Below are 24,245 nucleotides of genomic sequence, written 5' to 3'. Positions count from 1 at the left end.
AGAATTGTTTTTAGAGGTGTCTTTATAAAAAAATCTAATCTTGTATTTTCAAGGCCACTTGCATGTTACTTATGTTTTCTTATTTCAATCCTAGTTCACCACAATTTCTAGTTATTCAGGTTTAATTAATCACGCTACATTTACGTTGAAAATATATTTTTTTTTCGGCATGAAACCATGGCTGGATGGGATGACATGAAGAATTTCGGAATAAAAAAAATGGCGGCGTAGAACTTCGCCGTCACCTGTTAAGTTCGTTGAACTTAATTGACCCATTGTTTTTGATAAAACTAAAAAGATTAAATACTTTTTATTAACTCTTTTATGGTTTAAAAGAGAACGAATGGGACTGATGAGAGAAGGAAGAACGGCTAAGAAACAGTGGTTACGTGTCGGAAAGTAGGTACCCAAGGTGGGCCTTGGTTTTACTATTATTTGTCAAACCTTTTGCTTTTGGTCGAGATTTTGTCAACCCTTTGACATCTGGCGGCTGTTTTACAGGTCACTTCGTCATTGGTAATTTATCATAGACTTAACAATTTTAAAAACAGTTATACATTTACGAAGAACTAATATAAAAGTTACAATGAATGAATGAATGTGATAAATATATTAACAAGAAAAAAATTAATAGAGGTGAATGTTGCTGTGTAGTAAATCGTATAAAAAGTAACGTTAAATCGGACAAGTGAAATAAGAGCAAGTCGCTGCACCTTAAGACAATATTTTTTGCGCGAAGCAGCCCACTGCGACAGGACTATAAATTAGATGCGTTGAAATGTTTGTGTTGTGGCGTCCGCGGCGGCTGTCGCCAACGCCGCACGCGCATACATTAGCGCACAATGCCGCGGGGGGCGCCATTGTGCCTCACACTTTGGGATCCTCCTCATACCCCGCTCCCCGAAGGGCCCCGATGAAGGATTCAACCCAATATGAATCCGGTGACGCGTCTGACCATCTACAAACATGACACTCCTTTCCTGGACCTTATTTTTGTATTAGGGGGGAAATCTCCCCTTTCCAGGACCTAGAAGTATGTTTCTCTCTCAGTTTAGACATCAATGCCAGACAAACAATGCTCATTAGCAATTCGACTAAAATTTATTAATGAATGTTTGAATCAGATCATTGAACCAGCTTGCAGCTCAATGTTATACTTGCATAGAGTTACTTTGCGTTTCGTGCTGCGAAATGCGAGTCACCGGGCTGCTTGCGGCTCATCGGCTCACATAGTTATAGTATATATACAATTTAGTTGTTGAGCCGCAATTCAACTTTACAAGTCTATGTGACCTCAACTTTTGAACCGTTTCAGGGCGGATTTACACGCATCTAATGTTTATTGAAAACAAAGCAAATTTTAGTCATTCATTCGTATTTTGCATTTATTGAGTTAAGGCGTTGCTTGCTAACAGTTTAAAAAGAAACATCTTTTAAATTTATACCGGACTTGTATATGATTAGAGATACACACATACTAATTTGGTAGTTCCCGTGGGTTCAATGCCGACTAATGACCAGATAATCGGAAGGCAGGTGCACGAGGGCTACACGCTATGCGCACACGCCAAGCGCCAGACCCTCAATACGAAACCTATCAACTTTTTGTATTAATAAAAACTGTAATATCAACAGTTAGAGAACATTCGGGACAATCTGGAGCCGATCTGAATAGATACACACGACACACGCTTCCGTTCCGCGGACTAATTTTTTTTATCTATAAAAAAGCCTCACCCTCAAGTCCTGCCAGCGTTTATTAAAATTTTACATCTGTGCTTGATTGAATCATTTAAATTTTAAAACATTCATATTAAAATTATTCAATAGATAAGTAAATGTGACGTTGTGTATAACAATTTTTCGGTATGTCAAAGAACCCATAGTAATGTACCAACTTGTCGGTAAATCGTCAACCTACTAAACGGTTGCCGTGTGACAGCTGTCATATAAGTTTTGGCCGGGCCCGCGCATCACGTCATCATTCTGTTGCAATAAGCGTAGCGTTACGTGAAGCCGTCTTAAAGCTTCATGTAACGCTAAGTGCTACATGCGAAATAAGAACACTGCACTAATAAGTAATTAAAATAGTAATTAAGTAATTAAAAACAAAAAATACATACTCGTAATTGTAGATATATACATTTCGGAATTTGTCTTGAATATACATGTCGCAAATAGTACAATGATGATGAAACTGATTAAAGTTTATTTTACTTTCGTTATGCAAAAGAATTGCTACAGGTTCTTTTTTAGTTCATAAATTTTCTTATACTACCAAAATCACCAAAATACCAAATTATGTGAGCCAATTGAATATAATCCCATCTTAAGTTGTTTACTCTTTTTACAAAAGTACTTCGATACAATTTTTTTATGAATATTAAAATTACTTCCCCGCGATAAAAGCTTGGCTTTGACATCAATAGGACTGAATTATATAATCAAACATTGAACTTTATGCGTGTAATATTTACAGTCGTAGCAAGCTGTTACGGGTTTTTTCAAGACCACCTGGCTCGCACCCGCGCCAGTCTTAAACACAAAAACCCCAAGAAAAAAAAACTCCCTAATATTTGAATATTGTTACAAAAAACAATTAAGCTTGCCGCACGTCACCTGTCGCCGGCACGAGATACACATTTGCATAGAAACAAATTTCTAAGGCTGCCCTTTAACAATAGTCTTGATATTATGATGGGTGCGATAACAATTCCAACATTTTGAATAATAAATTAATTTTAAAACAACTACAAATCATTTTTATTCGTATAAACATCGTAAATAATTTTTGGTTAAAATATTCAAATAAAACGAATCGTATTCCAATTTATTATAGACAAAACAAACATTTATTTCTTGTATTGTATTAGTTATGAATGGACAAACGAGTTAATTCATATTTTTCGATGTTTTCGGTAAACAAGATAAACTTTAACAACAATAACAATGAACATCAGCTGATGATCGGTATCATTGTGTGTTTGGAGGTGCGGGGTGAGGGCGGGACGCGAGGGGGCGACGCGTGTTGGCGGCTATGTAAATACGCGCGCCCGTCGTCCCATTGTGATTTTGAAACAATCTACATGTTGTGGATTCCCCTTCGCTGACTAACCTCAAAATACAACTAGATGAGATCCACTTTTATCTATAACACTACAATATTTAGATTCGTTTCGTTTATATTTTAAAAGTGGTTAAAAGGATGTTAAACGATGTGTCTTTTTCAAAATTTTTAAATATACTCAATCACATTACAAACCGATATGACCCTTATGCTTTTTACGAAGATAGTCACAAATTTTATTTCTTTCTTGCGCAAGTAAAAAGCTTTCAAGTAAGCCATTATTAAATTGTTATACTGAAGATATAATTATCACAGCAGCTACATATTTGAACTGTGCATGCAAGCCCTTGCTGGGCAGTAGAAAGCGGTTAAAATAATTACAGTTTAAAATAAATAAGTACAGAAGGAACCTTAGCGCGTGCAAAGTGCAGTATTCTGAAGACTTCTAAGGAACGATTGATTCTATAATTCACTTCTCGGTATTTTTATAGAAATGGATAAAAGAGCAAGTAAACACGAGTATGTATATAATGTAAATAAGATATATATCTGCTAGTTTTTAAATAAAGGTATAAATAAAATATAATAAATTAATAATTTGTTTGTATCATTATTTCAATAAATCACCGAATTGAGGTTTGAAGATCATATGGCAAACATAATTGCAATACGAATTCATTCCATAGGGGTGCTGGAAAAGTAAATATGTACAAGTTTATTAAATCAATGCAGAGTATATAATATTTGTAGGATATCTGTTTACCAAAATACCTCTAACGAGTTACTTAAAATAGTTACCTTAATATGCCTCAGCTGCCGATGCGCTGCGCATTCCGCGGTTTTGCGGCTGAAAGAGCTTGAGACTTTTACTAAAGAAAATCGCACATAAATCAGAGCACTTTGTTATAAAATAATCTCTATATCTATTATTATAATGTTTAAAATCGTATGCATTATTATAATAATCGCAGCTATTACGAGATATCAGGGTACGGTAAGCAGGTGCGGCGGTCGCTTTGTGTGGTGATAGGCGCTGATCTACGGGTTCATACAAATTGCCTCGTTACAGGTACAGTCAGCAGAGCTGTCGCAATGAGCTGCTGAAACATTACTCTGTCACGGTTCTATGGATACGACTTACTATCTATGGCCAGTTATATTTATTATCTTATCTATAATTTAAATATATATTTTCTTTTGATCGGGAAACCTGAATTGTGAGTACCGTATCCCTAGAAAGCGACAGCTTTGACGTAGGACGTAGAATACTTATCGAATTCTTCAACATTGAACTTTCAATAATTAATAATAACAGAAATACACCTTTCGAAATAGTATTTGACAAAAGTAAACAGGATCGTTGATATTTGTAAAGTAGAGGTTATGTTGTTGTCGAGGCAGCACGGGCGATGCTCGGGGCGACGATGCGACGCGACCGACGAGTTTCGAACGCGCGTTTGACATGCGACCTACCCCAAGGCGATCAATCGTTATAAACAACTTTTAGAGTCAACATTTATTATTTTGTTACAGCATTTTTTTGTGGTAATCAGTTTGCTGGTTCCAATTTAATATGATTAAAGTATTTTTAGTACATCTGAATTCTTTTAAAATTGTTCATTATTAATATGTGTCAACTTAATGAAAATTCGTACAAATCATTTGTCAATTTAAAGCAACCTTAAATTAACATTTCTGAAACTATTAGATGAATACATCTAATATATATAAAATTCTCGTGTCACAGTTTTCGTTCCCGTACTCCTCCGAAACGGCTTGACCGATTCTCTTGAAATTTTGTGAGCGTATTGAGTAGGTCTGAGAATCGGCCAACATCTATTTTTCATACCCCCCCCCATTTTTTAAATGCGCGCGGACGGAGTCGCGGGAGACAGCTAGTAACTTGTAATATTGGAAAGCTTCATTGTCTACACCCCAGAAGGAACATTGACTATTGCAGTTATGAAATGCCATTTAATTTGTTCAGTAAAATTATTCCATACCTAGCCATTACTACTAGTAGTAGTACTTACTATTATTAACTTAAAATTTAGTAGAATAACGAACTTTTCGCGTTTGCAATGTAAAATTGTGCGGTCAGTAGCGCCGCCGCGGGCGCTCGTGCCGTTTGTGTTCTAATTTCGAATGCAAATTTTATTTAAAGGAAACAAAACGATAAATGTTACGCGCCAATAACCCCGTCGACCGAAATTTATCCGCGCTTGCGTGTCGGGAACGTTGCTCCTTACATCCATACCCTCGAGGTATTATTCAGCGAACTTCCTTTTTAGAAATCGATTTAACAAACACTTTCTAAACGGACAGGCTAATACCAAGTAGTTTTTAATTTGCACAATTCTCCCTATGTTATATTTAGCTTTAAGGAATTGACTGAATTTACGCTGGATTTTTAAAAGGAGTGTACAGTGAGCCGATCACGAATATTTGTGACAATCGCTATCGTATCGCTATCGACAAAATATTTATTAAAATTTGTACAACTTCGGGCGTAAAGTACACAAAAAATCTCAAACTATATTTATAAATACATATATAAAATATATTTACCTCTGATAAATAATAAAACAGGTCACACGCGACGCATTCTTACGAATATCAATAAAAATATAAACACGTAAGTAAATTATTTTCAGTAACACAGGAAATGAGGGCATTTTATAAATGTAAGAAATGTAAAGTACTCGTACAAGCACAACTGTGAAGTACTAACGCTGGAACACACGGATATAAAACAAACTGTCCTTACAACCTCCATGAAAATACGGATATAACTATGGTTTAATACGGATGTGTCGGCAGTGGAAACTCATGGGAGTTATTAGGCTTTTTAAAAGGCGTAATCATTATCTGTTGACATCCTTTGACGTGAGCCAGTTCTTAAAATAAGAAGTTGTCATAAAAATTATTTTACTTTCTGAGACCAAAATCCCTACATTAAGCATATCGTCATCCCTCTCATTATCGTTGACAAAACAAAGATAACAATAAATTTTATACTGGGATTTTGGTCTCAGAAACCAAAGATAAGTCACATTATTTTTATATGTATGTAAGATGAAAAAGAACTCACTGCCCAGCAACTAAATTCCAGTGAAAAATAACTTCATTCGTCATAAATAACCATTTCCTTTGACTACAACAAATGAGTCAAGACATTTTTTTATTTATCACCGAGCTTTATGTACAAATAAGTTTATAATCCATACAGTCTATATATAGTTCGATGACGTTCTTATTAAAAACTTAATATTATAAAAGCGGTAGCTTGAGAGATAAGTAAACATAGAGAAGATGCGCATGACACCGCAAGGCCGGCCACTAACTCAAGCCGTGATCTTAGACGTAAGGTGGTGTAACACGGACGTAGTGACTCACATCCCAATGAATCACTTTCACATTTTACCTCGCGAATGTACATCTCTATGTAGACATAGTGATGTTCATGTAAACACTATTATCGACCTTTGAAATATAATTAAAGCTCCTTATAAGAGTAGTCTTATCGTAATTTTTTTTTATATTATTCAAACTCTCGCATTACCTAATATTAACTCTAACTATACGTGAAATAGTTAACTAAAGAAACATTAATTAACCCGAATGACTACCTATAACTACAGGGATAAATAATAAGTCAACTATTTATAATTTATAGTTAGGTCACAATGAAATGGACATAATATGTACACGAAAACACTGACCAAAAATTAACTGAAATAAAGCTATTAACCGATTTCATTTATGATGAAAAATGTACGTTTAATTTTTAATTTTTTATGCGATAATGCTACATTTTTCCATTGTATAAATAAGTTTCTTACCAGTTTGCCCACCACGCGCGACCGTTCGACGAATTAACCGAACGAAATTACCGATCGTTTAACTGGAGTCCTTGTAACCGCTGACCGCTTACCGTCCAGTTTACGTATACGAACATTGTAATGACGTCTGAACAATGTGGAAGGCCCAATTTGTCGGCGTTACTAAATCATCCACACAAAGCGCCGCCTGATCTAAATCGATTTGTCCAAATTATGACCGGAAGGCGGTTAATATTACCGACACAGTGCGTCGCTCGCCGCTCGCTTAGGGATGAATGCCTTATATACACAAATATTTTACCCTAATTACGTTAGATATTTTTATATATACGTACACTATAATAACCACTTGTAATAAAAAGAACATATCGCCACCAAACCAGACGCACCGATTAAACCTACAAATCAAAATTTGAATGAGATCGAACTAACAATAATTGAATTAGATTAAATGAAATGACGAAATCTAATGATCAAACATTACGGAATCATTAACATTACAATATTTTTTCTTTTTTTACTTTCACGCTTAAAGAAAAGTTAACGTGCTTTTAAAAACTCATACTCTTTTGAGTTAATTGTAGTTTAAAAAAAATCGTACAAAAAATTAATCATTTGGCCTTAATTTCAACCGCTCCTTGTAACATCCTCCTTTGCGCAGAGTTAACAAGACAGGTAACCTACAAGTTAAATCATCTATAACATGCAATTGTATTATTAACTGCACTATTAATGATTAAACACTACAGTAAATACGCGAAGTAAAAAAAAAATTGCCATAGAAATCTAAACTTATGCATAGATGATAAGGGAAAAATATTTTTCTCATTGGGAAATTGTGAAAAACAAAGTATACATTTTTCTATAGTATAAAAGTGTAGCCATAAAAAATGTTATACCTCGATTTTAATAGATTGCTTTCACGTTCGAACGTTAGTAACATTTCATATACAAAATTATAAATCAATTTAATAATACATATTTACTCGTAGATTTTGATTCAACCTACTTATGTGAAAAATTAATTATGTTGATTTTTTTTTTATGAAATTCAACAAAAGCTTTCAGATCATGAGTTAAACTTGATTAAAAATATTCAAGACTCATACTTTGAAGCTATGAATCTGATAAAAAACACACTATTCCACGTGACCTAGTCGAAAAGAATCTATGATAGCACAGTCTAGCAGGTGGGCGCCATGAGGTCCGTTAATTTGCTTAATATTTATACGCAAGATGGCGTCAGCACAAATCGTAGGTCATTACGGGCGTCATTTGGCGAGGTGCCTCTGTTAATGAGCTTATGTTCACGTAACCGTCTGCTAGGGTCAAACTGGCAGGGGGCGGTTTTTTTACGTTCGGTCCCTCTGTGTTTTGACACTCGCAGAAATTGATACTAAAAAACGATAAGGTTTTTACATGTTTTTGCCATTTTGTAATTAATGGTGATACATCTTATTTCATTATTTTATTTTGGGAAACAATGTTTCCTGAATTTATTACTATAAGATATAGGTTTTAATTTAGGATAAATTCTAGGATCAATCATGTTTTTTCAAGCTTTACGCGTTTGTTAAATTATTTAATCGTACAATTTTGTTTGAAGTGTAATTTGAAATCAGCTAAAAATGTCTTCAAAATCAAATAAATTTAACAAAAAAGAAATGATGTTTTACCGGTCGCTTAAGCAGTTTCTTCCTATATCTTTCATAATTAATAACAAGAATAAGCAAGCAGGGTTATTTCTAGAACAAAGATCATTTAAGACACAGCATTCTCTTTGGCAGGTAATTTGCTTTCATAATTTTTAAACTAGCATCGTTTCTATTGAAAACCTGTAATTTACAATGGTGCTATTCGTAATTACCTTACGCCATATGGTCACCAGATGTTTCGCAACAACTATATAAAAGAAAAGGCTTTCACGCAGCGCCTGGGATAAACACCACCCTAAAACTTACCCCGAATATGTTGTAATAAAATTATTGCAAAATTAACGTTAACTCTTAATACAATAGCATTAAATTCTTACAAAATAATAAAACCTTTATTATATTAGTAAGTAAACTTTAAAGAACAAATTAGAATTAAAACAGTATAAATATCAAAAAACTGAGGCTGAATGGATGGATGGATGGAAATATCAAAAAAACATAAATTCCCTTATTTTTAACTATTACTTAGATTTTATTTTATTTTATTTATGTAAATATGATTGATACTCCTATAGGATATCCCTACGTATTAATTAAGCATTTTCCGCAGCTAATCTAAACGTCAATTTACATAACAATCGTAAAATAAACAGGCTAGTCGAAAATGAGAATTATATATACCCTGAATGAGGTTTTGAGATGCAGCATGTTGATTACTGAGTCACTTGCCTTAGCCACTAATTATACTATTAAAGTGTAATATTTTATTCATGTGTTATTTTGATGTAATCACTAAATTTTACAAAAGTTTTAAAAATACTTTAACGGTTGAATTAATTTAACATTAAAAATATTAAAGTGTGTTTACATTATATTATGTTACTGTTGGCATAACAGAAAGAGTTATAGAACCTTATGAATTTAGACAATTGTTTAAATAAAAACAATTGACATCGACGTCGGAAACGGAACACTCCTCAAAAAACAACATAATTTATCCACCACTTCTGAATCATAATAAAAAAATGGTCTAGTGTTCGACCCGACGAAAACCAAAGGAGACCCAACGCACGTCCAGCGTTCGGAACCGTACGATAATTATCGTACACATACGATAATTTTGTGCCCACATACGATGTACGATAGCATATTATTATCGTACGCAGATTGTACGATAATTTCTATCATGATGCAAAATTTGAGAATTTATATTATTTCACTCATGCGTTGATAGTCTAAACCGCAGTAGCATGATTTTATTTTGTCCAATAAAATCTTGAGAAAATACCGGGAAATACAAGTTCTTTATTCCTATTGGTCCTTACGATCCGCTCTACTAAGTTTCACCACTGCCAATACTGTAACTTTATCCAGCGCCTGCTGTACACGCTTTCTTATTGGTTAGTATAGCATCTACCAATGCGAACAAGAGAATATACCAAAACGGTTCAAGATTTATATAGTGACGCGGATGTAGAGGAATTTAATAATATTTTAATGCCAAACGATTTCTAAGTGGTAACACAAATAATTAATCTTTATGAATACCTTAATTATATTAAATTATTTTTTAAAGACTATATTAAAATATAAAAATTATATTTTCTGTTTTTATGAATATAAGTGTATATCGATATATAAAAAAAATTCTTTGATTTTTTATTTCACCACCCATTCATATCCATTTCTTCTTTATAAATACAAAATTTTGACGTGTTTCATACCCAACTTGCATGAGAACAGTGAAATTTTGTCTAAGTGAATTTTAAGTTTGGCGCGTTTATTGAACTTAAAGTGGAAAGGAAATCAGTTCAGGTCTGTACCACGTGTAAAACATTTGGGTTTCAGTGTTCTGTTGATTTGACAGCGGTGGTTTAAAAAAGATAAACTATAAAGTACTTGCATGCATATCAATATTACAATTTATATGATTAATTTACCTATAATAGACATTGTCCTAAAAAATACGATAATTTCGATCCATGTACGATAATTTTTACGCCCCTGGTACGATAGTCAGTCCACTTCAGGTTGCTAACGCTGCGCTAAACTAAACCTCAGTCTGGCAGGAGCGGTCGTGGAGTACGCATGTCGCTCCGGTTAAGCGTCCCCCTAAGATTCGGTCACGTAAAAATATCGTACTGATAAATTTATAAAAAAGTATTAAAACAGTTAATAATAATCTACCTCGGACTAATATTAGTGAATTATTAAGTGCACAATCGTTAAATACTCCAAAAAACAATTGATAATATCCAGTAACATTTCGAAAACTTTTTTGAAATGATGGGTAAGTGACAGTTTTGACTCAATATTATTATTTTTTCACTGTAATCAATAGTTCGTGATTTTTAGTGTTTTCTTGTCCGTATTATTGACATTCAAACTTTGTTTTAATTTTTATTTAGATTGCAAAATATTTTCTTATTATGGTGCGTTCAAGTAGCTCACGTTTTCACGTTAGGAGTTTTCATGTAATTGAATTTTTGTTTTGTTTAAAATTTATTACAAAAGTTGAGCCACCACTATTATTTTTTGACACAAACTGGTTTATATAGAAATAGTCTAATAATTATATAGAAATGTCTAGATTAAAAAAGACATTTCATTATAAATCGTAAATACGTAAAACTGTACACCATAATTTTATGTAGTAAAACCTACACATAATCGCAAAACCGACATCTAGCGTCTTTCGATAAGTTAGAAAAATACATAATTATGTATTTCATAAGGAGGTGCAAGATTACTGGCATGCCAGTGTAAGTAAAAATAACGTTAATAACTAAATTAATAATAAAAATAATAACTCTTTAGTTTTATATTTCGTATTAAGATACATGTAAATAGAAAATTACATTTCCACAATGTTTATTTCCAAAGCTCTATTATAAAACTAAAACATCGTTATATTAATTTTATGCTATTCGATATCAAATCGCAAAATACAATTCCATTGCATTTATTACGAAAAAAATATCGAAACCGTTCATTCATAAAATCGATTTGAAACTCATCGATTGTGTATCGATGTCAAGTAGCTAATTCCTTTTAGTTGGAAATCACGAGCGTGTATAATCGCCTGGGAAGCCGCAGCCTGATTTATGCTCTATTTTTTATGTGGATCGACCGCTAGTAACTTCACGGTATGACACCGGGTGATATGGATCGCAGTATACTAGCTGTTGCGGACTGCGGATAGCCGCCCATACATCCGAGTGAAACAATCCGGCACGCGAAACCGTATTCGGATAATCATATTAATTAAAAAATATAACAACATTTAGAACGATAACCTCAAACCCTACATATGCAGTTAAGACATGGAACACATTACATCCTCAGTAATTAGTTTCATTTTAAGGCAAAAATCTTCAATACTGAACTTACATATGAAACGGCATTGTACCTATACTTCAGAAGAAATCTGAAGAAATTCCGATTGTCCCAAACCTTCAATTTATCAGGTTGAAAAATAGCACTCTCTGTGGTTCGGCATTTTCCCGAAAAGTAAAAAGTTTTTTATACATCTGGATTACTTCATTGTTAAACATTGTTCTAATTCCCTGGCATGGGATTAATAAACTGGCCGACGCTATTACTACATATTAAGATGATTTGCAAATCAGAATCTGCGAATCATATACATTTAACAGGTAGTAACACGTCGCGACGAGCCGTTGTATGGATCAATTGAATAAATAGCTATTATTATGTATAGCTCATCGTCATTCATAATAATATATTTATGTATATTTGATATTACACAACCTAAAGCTCCCGTGTTGCAATAAATCTAATATTGAAGGTTATCTAAACAGAATCATCGATTTAGTACTCAAAAAAACATAATTGCTATCTGCATTTAAAAGTTTTAGACCTCAATATCATATAGGGATATAAATCTATTGCTTTGCTAATGAACTAACTTCTTAAACGTTGCGTATTTGTGCCGGTGTAATGTTTTTTTTTTTCCTAAAATTAATGTAATATTTTTTTTCTTTTTTTCCAATATATGTTGCCCAATGTTGCACGAAATAAATAAATAAATTAATAAAATAAATAAATAGTTTAAACAAGCCAAGTAGGCTGTAGAAAAATAAGTTAACAACTCTTTTTACCAGAACAGTAATAAAAATAACAACTAACATAGATGTTTTATTTTTATGAAAAGTTGGAAATACCGTTGATACGAGACGGTAAACCTCTTATTACCGTAATATTCTTTTCTAGCTTTATTTTTAATATTTTTTTCTAAAATTTGAGCATTTGAGAGATTTCTCTAAAAAACTTGTTAACTATTTTCTTTAATCGTCATGAGTCGTCTGCAAATATATTATAAACACTATATTATAAACTAATAATCCTTTTCCATCAAATTAAATAGGTATATAATCTTGTCGTTGGAAAAATAGGACAAGAATGCAGTTTATTTTCGACGGCATTATATATTTATATTAATCAGTCTGTTCCGAATAAGCGGTCCCTAATGTAAACAAAATTTAAGATCCAAAAATAACACTTCCTCCCTTGCAGAAATAGAGTGGCACTATTTTCAAACTACATTTGGAGAAGTTTTTACCGTCGTTTTTTCTTTACGAAGCGTTGTCAATAGTTTTTTGATTTTACGTAACGTATGACAATGAGTATTTGGAAACTGGTATCCTGGTCACATGTCCCTTTTGATAACTACTTAGACAACATACCCTAATTGACTTCTTTTAACAATTCCATAGAATTACCCATTACAAACGTTGGGGAAAATAATTTAAAATGATTTCCTCATCGACATTCGTTCCATTCTTCTGCGTACAAAGACAAATTCCGCAATTCGTTCGCTTCCCGCTTGCAAAACACATACATTGGTTACTTTCACGGCATCGTAATAATGCAAAGAGTTGAGGAGATTAGAACATAATGGTGTCGTAGTGGGCGCGTGGGAACTCTCCCAGCGCTCACGTGCCGTTACACTAAATCCAACATTAATATGCTTGATTTAGATAAAAGCCGACTCTAATGAAGACATCACTCCGCCGGAGAAAAATGTACCAATAGATCTTGGTGACGATAGAGGCGACAAAATAATGTACCGAGTTTCCGAAGAGTCGATTAATTATGAACAAAACAAAACGTTACGGCGTTGTTTAAATAGATAAAAAAAGCATCGACTTTTTCGTTTCCAACGATGGCCACGCTAGCCTGTAAATATTTATAAGGCGCTGTTGAATAATACAAGTGAATGAACCATCCGATTCGTATGTTGAGACATTCAATTATACTCCCATTCATAAATCGGCAATGATTCTATGCGGGCGTAGGTGTTGTTCATAAGTCACCGGACAATAAATCAGGCGCCCATACATTAAATGTTGAACAACTTAGTAACTAACATTGACTACAAAAATATAGTTTATAAATGTTTTATCTTTCGCAGAACACTAAATACCATATCCTGCCCATTTCGAAAACTGATGTTTGAGAAAAATTTATCACTGTGTTATTTTCAATAATATGTAATGACACGGGGTTTCCGGACGCTAACGTTGTTTTCATTTACGGCCGTCGGAACCTTTTTAATGTTAGGAACATCCTTAATTTAGAATTACGAGGATTGTTGATATTAGTGTATTGAATATTAATAAAAGTGATCATTATGTGTGGTGCGTCGCGTAGGCTCGCGCGCGTTTGACGTGCGCTGGTGTAGCAAACAGCTTTGTAGCGGGTGCTTCGGACAATTATTCACGAGGGCAGAACAGTAGACAGTGCAGTACTGCTACTATAGTACGAATGCTCTCTTACTGTTAAAACAATACTGTTCGCTCCTCGTGTGAAACTAGCATTAGTTATTCCGGATATATCGGACGTGTCGGATGTCGGGTGAGTCAGCGCGCCCACGAATCCGCGCCCACGGCCCGCCGGCACCCACAGACCTCTGCGAATCCTCGCACCGAAAGCTTGAATTCACTTCACCACACCGGTGATCGCCCACCACACCATTATACTTAAACTTTGCGCTACAAACGATAATATATGGAGTTTTATTTTAATTATTTAAACATTCATATATGTTACCGTCTTCCTTTAGAACCTTACAATTGTCAGATATTTCGATTACAAAACAAATCAAAGCGATTTTAGTTCTTTATGACATAGAGTATCATGCATATCAGTCCGAATAACATAACAAGGTAGACGAGTCTGAAAATAAATATTCCCGAAAGAACCTACGCGTTGTTAACGAATGAGATACATTGTGTCTATACAACAACTTTTAGTAGGCACAGGCATGAACATGAGGTTTGCTGAAAAGTGCAGAAACCTGATCTGAATGCACCGCGCCGAGAGGGTACAGCGACTTGTCGCCTGTACAGGCACACATCGCCGTCTAAATTAGACTCAGACTTTGTTACCGTGACAGATTTAGCGACGGCGTCTGCGACGCGTCTAGGCTATTTGTATTTGGGTTTTGGCATTGGGCATTTCGCATTTAGCAGTCTCGTGGGAACCCGGGTTGAACGACTCTGGAGACAATGCGGTCGCGTGGTGCCATCTCTTACCGGCTACCCGTAAGCCTGTCCACGCCCACGCCGCATCCACACACTATCTCTTATGAGAAACACTGCCGTTTATGTTTATTGCTAAGTTATACACTTAGAGTGGTTTATCTTATTGTGGATTAAAATTTTTGTTGCATTTTTATATCGTAAGACATAAAGATTAGAATCGCACTGTTTTGTTTCAATCTAAGTCACCGCCACGCTGGTAGTGCAATACATTTTCGATTAAATTGAAAAACCAAAAGTAAATCAATTCTATTGTGCTCGAGATTACTTTAACTTTTGACTTTGGCATTAAACACGTGCCGGCTTCGGCTACTTTATTAATTTCACTATCACATTACAACGGTGTAATAGCAAAGATACTGCTGACTTCACCGTTTAACGACAAAATTACTACATATAGCAGCGATGAGACGCAGTCTGGTTTAAAAAATGTATATAACAAAGTTTTATTTTCCGTAGTAACTACTAGTCTTTTACAGTTCTGTTAATTTTATTTTAGCTAACATCTATGTTCACGTTAGGCACAGAACAAATAAACGTTAAAACGCTAAAGTCTAGGCAAATATCCAAGGGCAGTTGCTGGCGGGCGGGGTCGATAGTTGGGCAGCGACTGGACGCGAGCCAGCGACCGCGACGCCGTTAATCCACCCTCGCAAAACTATATCACCGGTATTACTGGCATTACCTGACTGTCGAGCGATTACAATAGATTTAAACAACCAGACGGATTTAACCCGAGCCAAACGACTAAACTTCAGCGGTTTCCTTTCCTACTGTCAGGTGTTGACTAACTAGAAATATATTCCACTACTAGTTGTTCCCGTGTGGCTGAGAATTACTGTTACCATGGCGACCATCCATCTTTGCTGTTATTGGCTTGCAATTTTTTTTCCCTTTCTCGCATAATAATTCAATACTGTGGAAATATATAACCTAAAGATTTTTGTAAGTATGGGGCTTTTTATTACAAAAAGAATTACTCAAAAATATGCCGCAATTGCTACGATCTTACGTTATAAAGAAGTGTTTGTTTACGCTTTATTATATTAGTAGACATTTCTATTCCACCGCAGATCGGCTGCGTGCCATTGCTATTTCGTCAGTGCAAAACGAAACACCTTATGTGTTGATACTAAACCTTATATTAATTAAACATTATATAGTTCTCAGTTGATCGATGGTTGTAAACAACTATGCGTGATAAAGTGCCCCCTATCGTATGGTAATCGAAATCATCGCGACTTTCTAAAAGTCACGTTTCGGAACAGTTTCGGTGCGATTGCAATGTTTCGTGCACATTTGAATTTTAAATTACCGAAAAGAAAATCGTCACCGTGTAAATGATTCATTGTTGATTGCATGATCTTTTCAATACATTAAATGAGAAAGTCGCTTTAATCTAAGATTATTATAATATCATCTGTTTGGATATAAATGTTATTTATGAGTTATCATTAGTTGACTCCTTATATTTATATCTTCCCTGTTTATCTGTAAGAACTAACAAGAGTTAAGTATATTCATCAGTAACAGTCATCGGTACGAAACATAAATATTTATGTTTTATATAAAGATTAATATATTGTTTGCGATCCATTAAAAACGAATGTTTTTCTTGTATTGTTCCAGATGAGTGGCAAGCGCACGCGCAGCTATAGATGTGCCGTTCATCACAGAGATCGCGAGGTCAGCTCCGAAAACGACTTCCATCTGCTTCTTGAAGATCCTACATTTTTTGCCAGGTAGGTACAAAAACATTTACATGTTATCTGTTAAATTTATGTATTTTTCTAAAATTATGAAACATATTTTGTGCAAGGATTTTTGATAATTTATTATTTAGACCAAAAAGTTCGACCCAAAAAAGGCTTGTTGTGTTGGCTATTTAAAAAGTTTCGATACGGTATTGGTCAATATCCGGTAAGCCATGGCGTCTTATGTCATTTTCTAAATTACTCGTCATGTTAAATGCATATAAATTTTTCGTGTAATAAAATTTAAAATGTAATTGCAAATAAATATTTAAAATTTGCCAAAATCTAGAAGTGATATAGTTCATTATTTCAATGTTTCAAATCGAATTTATGTCTTTCTTATACTTTTTATGTTCAGTTATCGTGTCACGATGACATGTGGTGTTGTTGTAACGATGTAATAGTTTAGAAATTACTTCAATAAGAGCCAAGTGTATCGTGAAAGTAAGTCGATTGAATGCGATTTGCAACGCACTCTTACGAAAATCTCATTGTTATAAATGCTCTCTTGTTGCGACCGCCTTTGCTACATCAGCCAATGTTCTAAACGACTATAGAAATGATCTACTTTCAAGTGTATCATAATGTGCAAGGTTACTGAAAAAGGTTTTTCAAAATAGGGTAAAGGGGGCAAGTTTTTTCAAAAGGTAAGTAGGGTAAAGCTAGGATGTAAATTCCAATTAGAATCCTAAAAAATCTCATGTTTGTATCAGTTCTATTATGACCTCTTGTAGCCTAACAACTTGAATAGTTTTTAATGTGAATGTTGTTGTATTTTTGTATAGGATGGTGCACTTGGTGGCGATGGAGGTGCTGCCGGAGGAGAGGGACAGAAAGTACTACCAGGAGCGCTACACGTGCTGCCCGCCGCCGCTCTTTATCATCTGCGTCACTCTGCTAGAGGTAAACATACTTTATTATGAATAAACTATTGCTTGATCCAACCCGATGTTACGTGGTGATGTGGTCGAAAGATGGTAGTAAATCCTATAATAAATAATAATTCAATAAAAATTCAAAATAAATCCATACACATAAAATGACATTGTCAGCCAATTAAATTTGTAAATATAATTTCTCATTAACATTGAATTCGACTATAGTTTAATAAATGCCTATTCACCTTACTCTCCGAAACACTCGTGTCAGCACCTGTAGGCTAGGCTCCAGATACACTTAGAGGCTTGGCTAGGCTTGATTTTAGGTCTTTTCATCAGAATTAAATTAATAAGTGATAAAGACAATTTCAAACAATGTTAAATCTTTGTTAACTTTTTTCTAGATACAGGCTAGCTGGTAGTTGTTTATTTCATTACGGGATATAATTATTGTTTTTGCTTTTGCCAATTAAAAGGAAACGTTCGTTTTCATTTCAACATTTTGTCCTTGTAGAGTATCGTAGCTCTCAGTAAAATTGTTTCTCAAGTCATAAAACAATGCTTTATTTCGTTGGTTCTTGGGATAAAATTATCTGCGACAAAAACTGGTTAACAATATCTTTTCGTGTCTGCATCGTGGACTGAAAATGCATTTCATTTTTTTTATGTCAAACAATCTTTATCATCAACAAATCGCCCTAATGATCCGTCTCTTGACATCTTAAACCAGTAGACTCCCTCAACCAATTGAAGGTCCTTTATTAAAGTCTTAAAAGACCTTTAAATAAAATTATAAAGTTTATCCGTCCTGCCACGAGGATTGTGTTGACTCTGCCGTAATTTTTTTTATTTCATTTCGGTAGGCATTGTCTCTGTATGTGATGCTACACGGCAAAGAACATCACTTTCTACGAGCACCTAATGCCGTCGATCCCCGCTCCAGTTGGCTCCGTTAATTAAAATGTGTAATTGCGGATTTCACATCGCGCCAGCGTTGCTTTACGTGAATCAACAAACTTCGCACGCATCAAGACTACAAGTTGATTCATTTGACCACAAAACGATTTGTGTATGGCGTGTAGTGTTTCCCCTTGATAAATAATATAATTTAAAATTATGGCATTTCTTGCCGTGGGTTTCTGAGACCAAAATCTCTGTATGAAACATATCATCGTTACCTTTGACAAAATTAAATTTGAGATAAGATAACAATATGGTTTAAAGGGACATTTTGGTCTCAGAATTTCACGGTTAGTAGGGCAAGCTTACAATTTATCAAAAAGCTTAATCAACTCAAAAAGAAAACATGTTAAATTTTATTTAGTCATAATTGTCCTTTAAACATTAGATTTCTTACTTAAATTTCTTGCAAATCGTGCAAATATTGAATGAAGATAAACACTTTCTAATTACGATTTTAATTGCAAATTTCAACGCTAATTTACTGCGTGTTATAAACGGTTGAGGAAAACGTCGCCGGGAAATATGCATGACACAGATATGAGACATGTGAAACTGACAGGCTCTGAAGATTTGCATCGGGACCACTAACATGCAATGAACTATGTTCTATTACTTAGAGAGGTTGGCGCTTAGTATTGTAAAGTAATAACATATTATCCACAACTTAATGAGAGACCTCTTCCTGTATTCCGAGTCGTTTTTTAATTACTTTTATAAATTTGTTCATGCTTGCTTGAGAAAAATATTGAGATGTTTTTGTTATGTATTCGTGTTGATTAATATATGTATATATAGCATATAATTTTTTTATTTTTAAGTAAATTTGTACTTTGTCATGTTAGCTGGGCGTGTTCGCGTGGTACGCGTGGGGCGCGGGTGGCGTGGCAGCGGCGGCGGGCCCCGTGCCAGTGGACTCCCCGCTGGTCTACCGGCCCGACCGCCGTCGTGAACTATGGCGCTTCCTCACCTATAGCGTGGTGCACGCTGGCTGGCTACACCTCGCCTTCAACCTCCTCGTACAGCTAGCGGTGAGTATTTTTTACAAAACGCATTCTCTGTTATCATCTCGTGGTACTTAAACATTTATTTATTAAATAATAGGATGGTACATCTAAGGTTACTACTGTGTATTTATGTATTTAGTACTTTTGCACTCTTGATTTATAGGTTTTTAACACTACTTTATCCAGTTGATCCTCTTTTCTTCTTGGTTTTTACTTAACAAAATTGATATACGAGAAATAAAATTCGCAAGACCTCATTTACCAATGAAATAGCTCAGTTGTATTTGAATCTTGGAATCGCGGTATTGCTGTGTGTGTAACCGTTACACACATGATGTAGTTCATTGCTAATGCGGACACTGCGGAAGAAAATATGACTTATACTAAAACTGACTTATACTATCCTCATGCCTTTATCGACCGATTAAAAGGAATTATTAATATTAAAAGGAAATAAAAAAAAAACATTACACCTGTAATATTTCTCTTTCTTCCCCGATCGTCCTGAAACCAACATTTTCTTATTAACAGGTCAAGCAGTTATTGACTACATACATGCATAAAATTAATGATGCCTTTACTAATTAAACGAAAATGATACCTGAGTAAAGTTCAAAGTACCACAAATGATTAACAAAGTGGGATACAAGTGGTCGTTAATCACTTGACGGTCGCCGCGGCTACTGACGTTTGTCGACTTCGCTTTACTGTTGCGGTTTGTCATTGCCTCGTGTTTACGTGTAATCGGCATAAATAACAAAACTCTTATAACAGTTTCAATTGCGAAATGTCTACAACTGTTATTGTTTCAAAATGTATTTACTGTGTATCCACTTTGTCCGTTATTTCTATATTTGATTAGCCTCGGATTAAAAAAGGTGCAGGAAATTTAATGCAAAAAAAATGTCTGCGAATGACAACATTTATAATAACTATGATGCAATAGTCCGTCGCGTATTTAATTTTTTGTTAAATTTATTTTTGTCTTTTGATGATTTATAGATCGAGGTTATTATACGATCTATGTTAAGTACATATAATAATTTGGTTTGTCTTAAACCGAACCTTTAACCCTAAAAAGTGAGATCGTATTACTTTAATGGAGTGTACGGTGAAAGGTTGTGTTGTATGGTCTTAGCTTACTTGATGGCAGATAGTGAGGTCATCCATGTCGTCAGGTCGTCACGGCAGACCAATAAGGCTAGATCAAATTAAACTTAATGATTGTCTTAGCAATTACGCGAAATCTTATAATTCCTGAATTTATACAAAAGCTTCAAAGGAAACAAAACATTATAATATCAATTAGTTCAATTGCCATTTTTATTTTAATATTCAATTGATTGTTCAAATCATTAATATTTCTAGAAATCTCATGGATGTAAAAAAACTACATTGCTGCCGATATATCACGCAAGTCTGTTTGTTATGCATTGCGCTGTACAGTTAGTGATCGATAACCTTGTATGGTATATATTTTTTACGTAGATAAATCACGATCGACGTAGCAGTAAAATATACGCGGACACACGCCGCTATATCGGTAGACCGGAACGCGGATACCAAACCTAGCGGATTACAAACGGATCACTTACGGATCTATATCAACGTAAAGTGGAAACTGAGAGTAAAAATTCAATACACTAGTCATAGTACGAGTGCGAAATGAAATCGAAATCTCATACGTTATACACTTTGTGTGCGACACTGAACTGCGTGTTACAGTTAAAGTGTTCACGTATTGCACCGCTGCACTCGTAGCGCTGTGTGCACCCGACTGAGAACACTTACCGTTTAGTGCAATGACGCTTTTGTTACAATTTTTTTTGTAATTTTATTTTAACAGCGTTTGTACTAATATGCTATTTTGTTGGTGTGACAGGTGGGTCTTCCCCTTGAGATGGTACACGGGGGCGTGCGGTGCGGCGCGGTATATCTGGCGGGTGTGCTGGGCGGCTCGCTGGCGGCCTCCGTGCTGGACCCGGACGTGTGCCTGGCGGGCGCGTCGGGCGGAGTGTACGCGCTGCTGGCGGCGCACCTCGCCAACGCTCTCCTCAACTTCCACACAATGCGGTACGGCGCCGTACGCCTCGTCGCCGCACTCGCCGTTGCTTCCTGCGACGTCGGCTTTGCCGTGCACGCCAGATACACTAAGGTGAGTGTACGATGCCAAATATAGGACTAACCGGCGAGATAGAACCGATACTATCATCATAATAATGAAAGTAATGAGCAAGAACTTAAGATCCTGTTTTTCCGCCTTGAATTAACCACTGAGATTAATATAGTATATAGCCTTCATAGCATGTTGTTAATTTAATTATTTAAACAAACATTTTAATTTGATACAATGTTTTTAAAGCTATTTTCTATAGTGAAGTCTTTAACGGTCCTGTTGTGTTGTTGTGTCAGGAGGCGCCGCCGGTGTCGTACGCGGCGCACGTGGCGGGCGCGCTGGCGGGGCTGACGCTGGGCCTGCTGGTGCTGAAGCACGCGCAGCAGCGGCTGTGGGAGCGGATGCTGTGGTGGGCGGCGCTGGGCGCGTACGCCGCCTGCACGCTGTTCGCCGTGCTGCACAACCTGCTGGCCGGACCGGCGCCCGACCTGCACTACCTGCCCCCCGACCCGCCCAACGCCGGATTCTGATCGGTCAATACTTACTTCATATTATATTATCGGCGATCGCTTAGTTTCAATATACATTTATTCATAATCTAATAAATCAAATAAAGCACTAGAAGAAAATACACACTTGACGGGAAATGGTTCACCATTTCGCTTTAAATGTAGAAAGTTCTTTTGAATTCTAACTTGTGGCTCAAATTTAAATTTAACGTTTGTTTACTTAATTTCCAGCAAGGCGCTGAGTAGCACGGATCTCCGCTGCACTGAGCCCCCCCCCCCTCCCCCCCGGGCCGCGCGTATTGCTGCCAGACATCATACCTCATCATCACATTTACCAGGAAATTAATTAAAAGAAAAACTAATTCGATGTTAACTGGCAGCACTTTGGCACTCGCGACAAAATAAAGGTCGATGAAGATTTGTGTAAATATATTAAAGGTGCCAACAATACGCGCAGTTCTACCGACGGCTTTGAAAGTTTATAATTCACGGCTTTGTAGACTGTTATTTAAGTTGATAATTTTAAGGGTATTATGAATGATATTAGTAAAACTTTTTCGTTCAACTAGTCTCAACAACGTTATAGGTCCGGTGATTTTTCTATTCTCATTTTCAACTTTCATATCTTCTGATTTCACAATTTTAATTACTAGTATCATTTATATTATTCACTAGATATCAAAGCCTAAATGAAAAGTTCACGAAGCCAGCGTGACTGACTCAAAACACGCCTAGTCAATTTACCTTAGTGTGATACGCATAAGTAGTGTTATGATTGCAGGAGGCCCCTCCCCTTCCCTCCCCTCCCTCTACTCTGACTGCCCAAATAAGCTCATAGAATCAATCTATTATTTTTTTAGTCAATTAAATCTTTACTCACAACCTCCGATTATAAAAGGTCAAAGTACGTTCCCCAGCCGCCGCCTCCTCGCGATACTTAATTGTTAAGTAGTCTTAATTGTATTGAATAGGTGAACTATTTTTGTACCAACAGTCTGCGTCCGTAGTGTTTAGGTTTGAAGGCGTTACCGACTAAATACGTTCCCGTGTGGACCGCGGCCTTACTGCCTACTGTGGGCCTAACAACAATATTTGTGACAATCGCCATCTTAACGTCATCGACAAATACTAAATTTTATGCAGCCTTTTTCTGCTGTAAAATATACGAAAAATGTCATTCTAATTTTGACATGTTTGATGAAGACAATACGAAGGCGATTGTCACAAATATTCGTGCTAGGCTCACTGGATGCAATGTTGCTACGTCAGATGTCTTTTGTACTCAACATTGCGTTCAGGCAAAGGTCGACATAGTTACGGCCGACACACCAAAGATTAGAATTAAAAAAAAAAGTCGTCCAAGCTTAAAATAACGAAAAATGACACTTTTCCATCCTAATTCGATCGATGTTGTTTCAACGATAAACGTTTTAAATTCGATTTTTGCTCATTTTTAACTTTATCATAGATGCGCTTCACTGATTTTAATAAAAGTATTATTAATTAAGTAATACATTATGCTCAATTGCAATGATTTATTAATCTGTTTGCAATAAAGATTATGCTCAAAAGTGAGTTTTTGTTTTGTTTTGTGAGATCGATTGATTTATTTATTGTATTGTTTTTTTAAACTGTCAAGTGAATTCGTCCACATTCGGAAGACAACGCTAATTACCTATTATTATTTTTAGGTATTTCCATGTTTTAGTGAAATATCCTTCTACTCATTAGTGAATAGATTGTATTATAATAATGTGCCTGATTCCTATTACTGTAAACTTCATTGTATACATTTTATTGTAATCGAATGTCAAATACCGACTGAATTTTTGTATAAATTATTATTACAGAGTGTTTTCATTTAATTTATTTTAAAATTTATCTTAAGTGTGAA

General features: G+C 35.3%; 1 protein-coding gene across 2 annotated transcripts; it reads left to right on the top strand.

Moving 5' to 3' along the window:
• Nucleotides 1-10,638: 10,638 nt before the first annotated feature.
• Nucleotides 10,639-23,466, top strand: LOC106717468 (protein rhomboid). 2 transcript variants are annotated; one of them, XM_045679597.1, is made up of 7 exons: nucleotides 10,639-10,854; nucleotides 16,757-16,869; nucleotides 17,667-17,784; nucleotides 19,565-19,750; nucleotides 21,609-21,881; nucleotides 22,139-22,375; nucleotides 22,583-23,466. In XM_045679597.1, the coding sequence occupies exons 2-6, from the start codon at nucleotides 16,757-16,759 to the stop codon at nucleotides 22,370-22,372; spliced, it is 924 nt and encodes a 307-aa protein (XP_045535553.1). In that variant the 5' UTR covers nucleotides 10,639-10,854; the 3' UTR covers nucleotides 22,373-22,375; nucleotides 22,583-23,466. The 2 variants fall into 2 exon arrangements, with proteins under 2 accessions (XP_045535553.1, XP_045535554.1); XM_045679598.1 differs by lacking the exons at nucleotides 10,639-10,854; nucleotides 16,757-16,869 and adding an exon at nucleotides 17,191-17,325.
• The last annotated feature ends 779 nt before the right edge of the window (nucleotides 23,467-24,245 follow it).

The sequence above is a fragment of the Papilio machaon genome, chromosome 10 (assembly GCF_912999745.1).
Source record: "Papilio machaon chromosome 10, ilPapMach1.1, whole genome shotgun sequence".
Lineage (NCBI taxonomy): Eukaryota > Metazoa > Arthropoda > Insecta > Lepidoptera > Papilionidae > Papilio > Papilio machaon.
The sequence above is the reverse complement of the archived record's forward strand: the minus strand, read 5'-3'. Positions and strand labels throughout refer to the sequence as shown.

What these genes read in the sequence shown, in the direction of transcription:
- LOC106717468 (XM_045679597.1), top strand. Translation starts at nt 16,757, where the DNA reads ATGAGTGGCAAGCGCACGCGCAGCTATAGATGTGCCGTTCATCACAGA. An exon ending in TCTGCGTCACTCTGCTAGAG is followed by an intron (nt 17,785 to 19,564) that starts GTAAACATACTT and finishes TTGTCATGTTAG; the next exon opens with CTGGGCGTGTTCGCGTGGTA. An exon ending in TGCACGCCAGATACACTAAG is followed by an intron (nt 21,882 to 22,138) that starts GTGAGTGTACGA and finishes TTGTTGTGTCAG; the next exon opens with GAGGCGCCGCCGGTGTCGTA.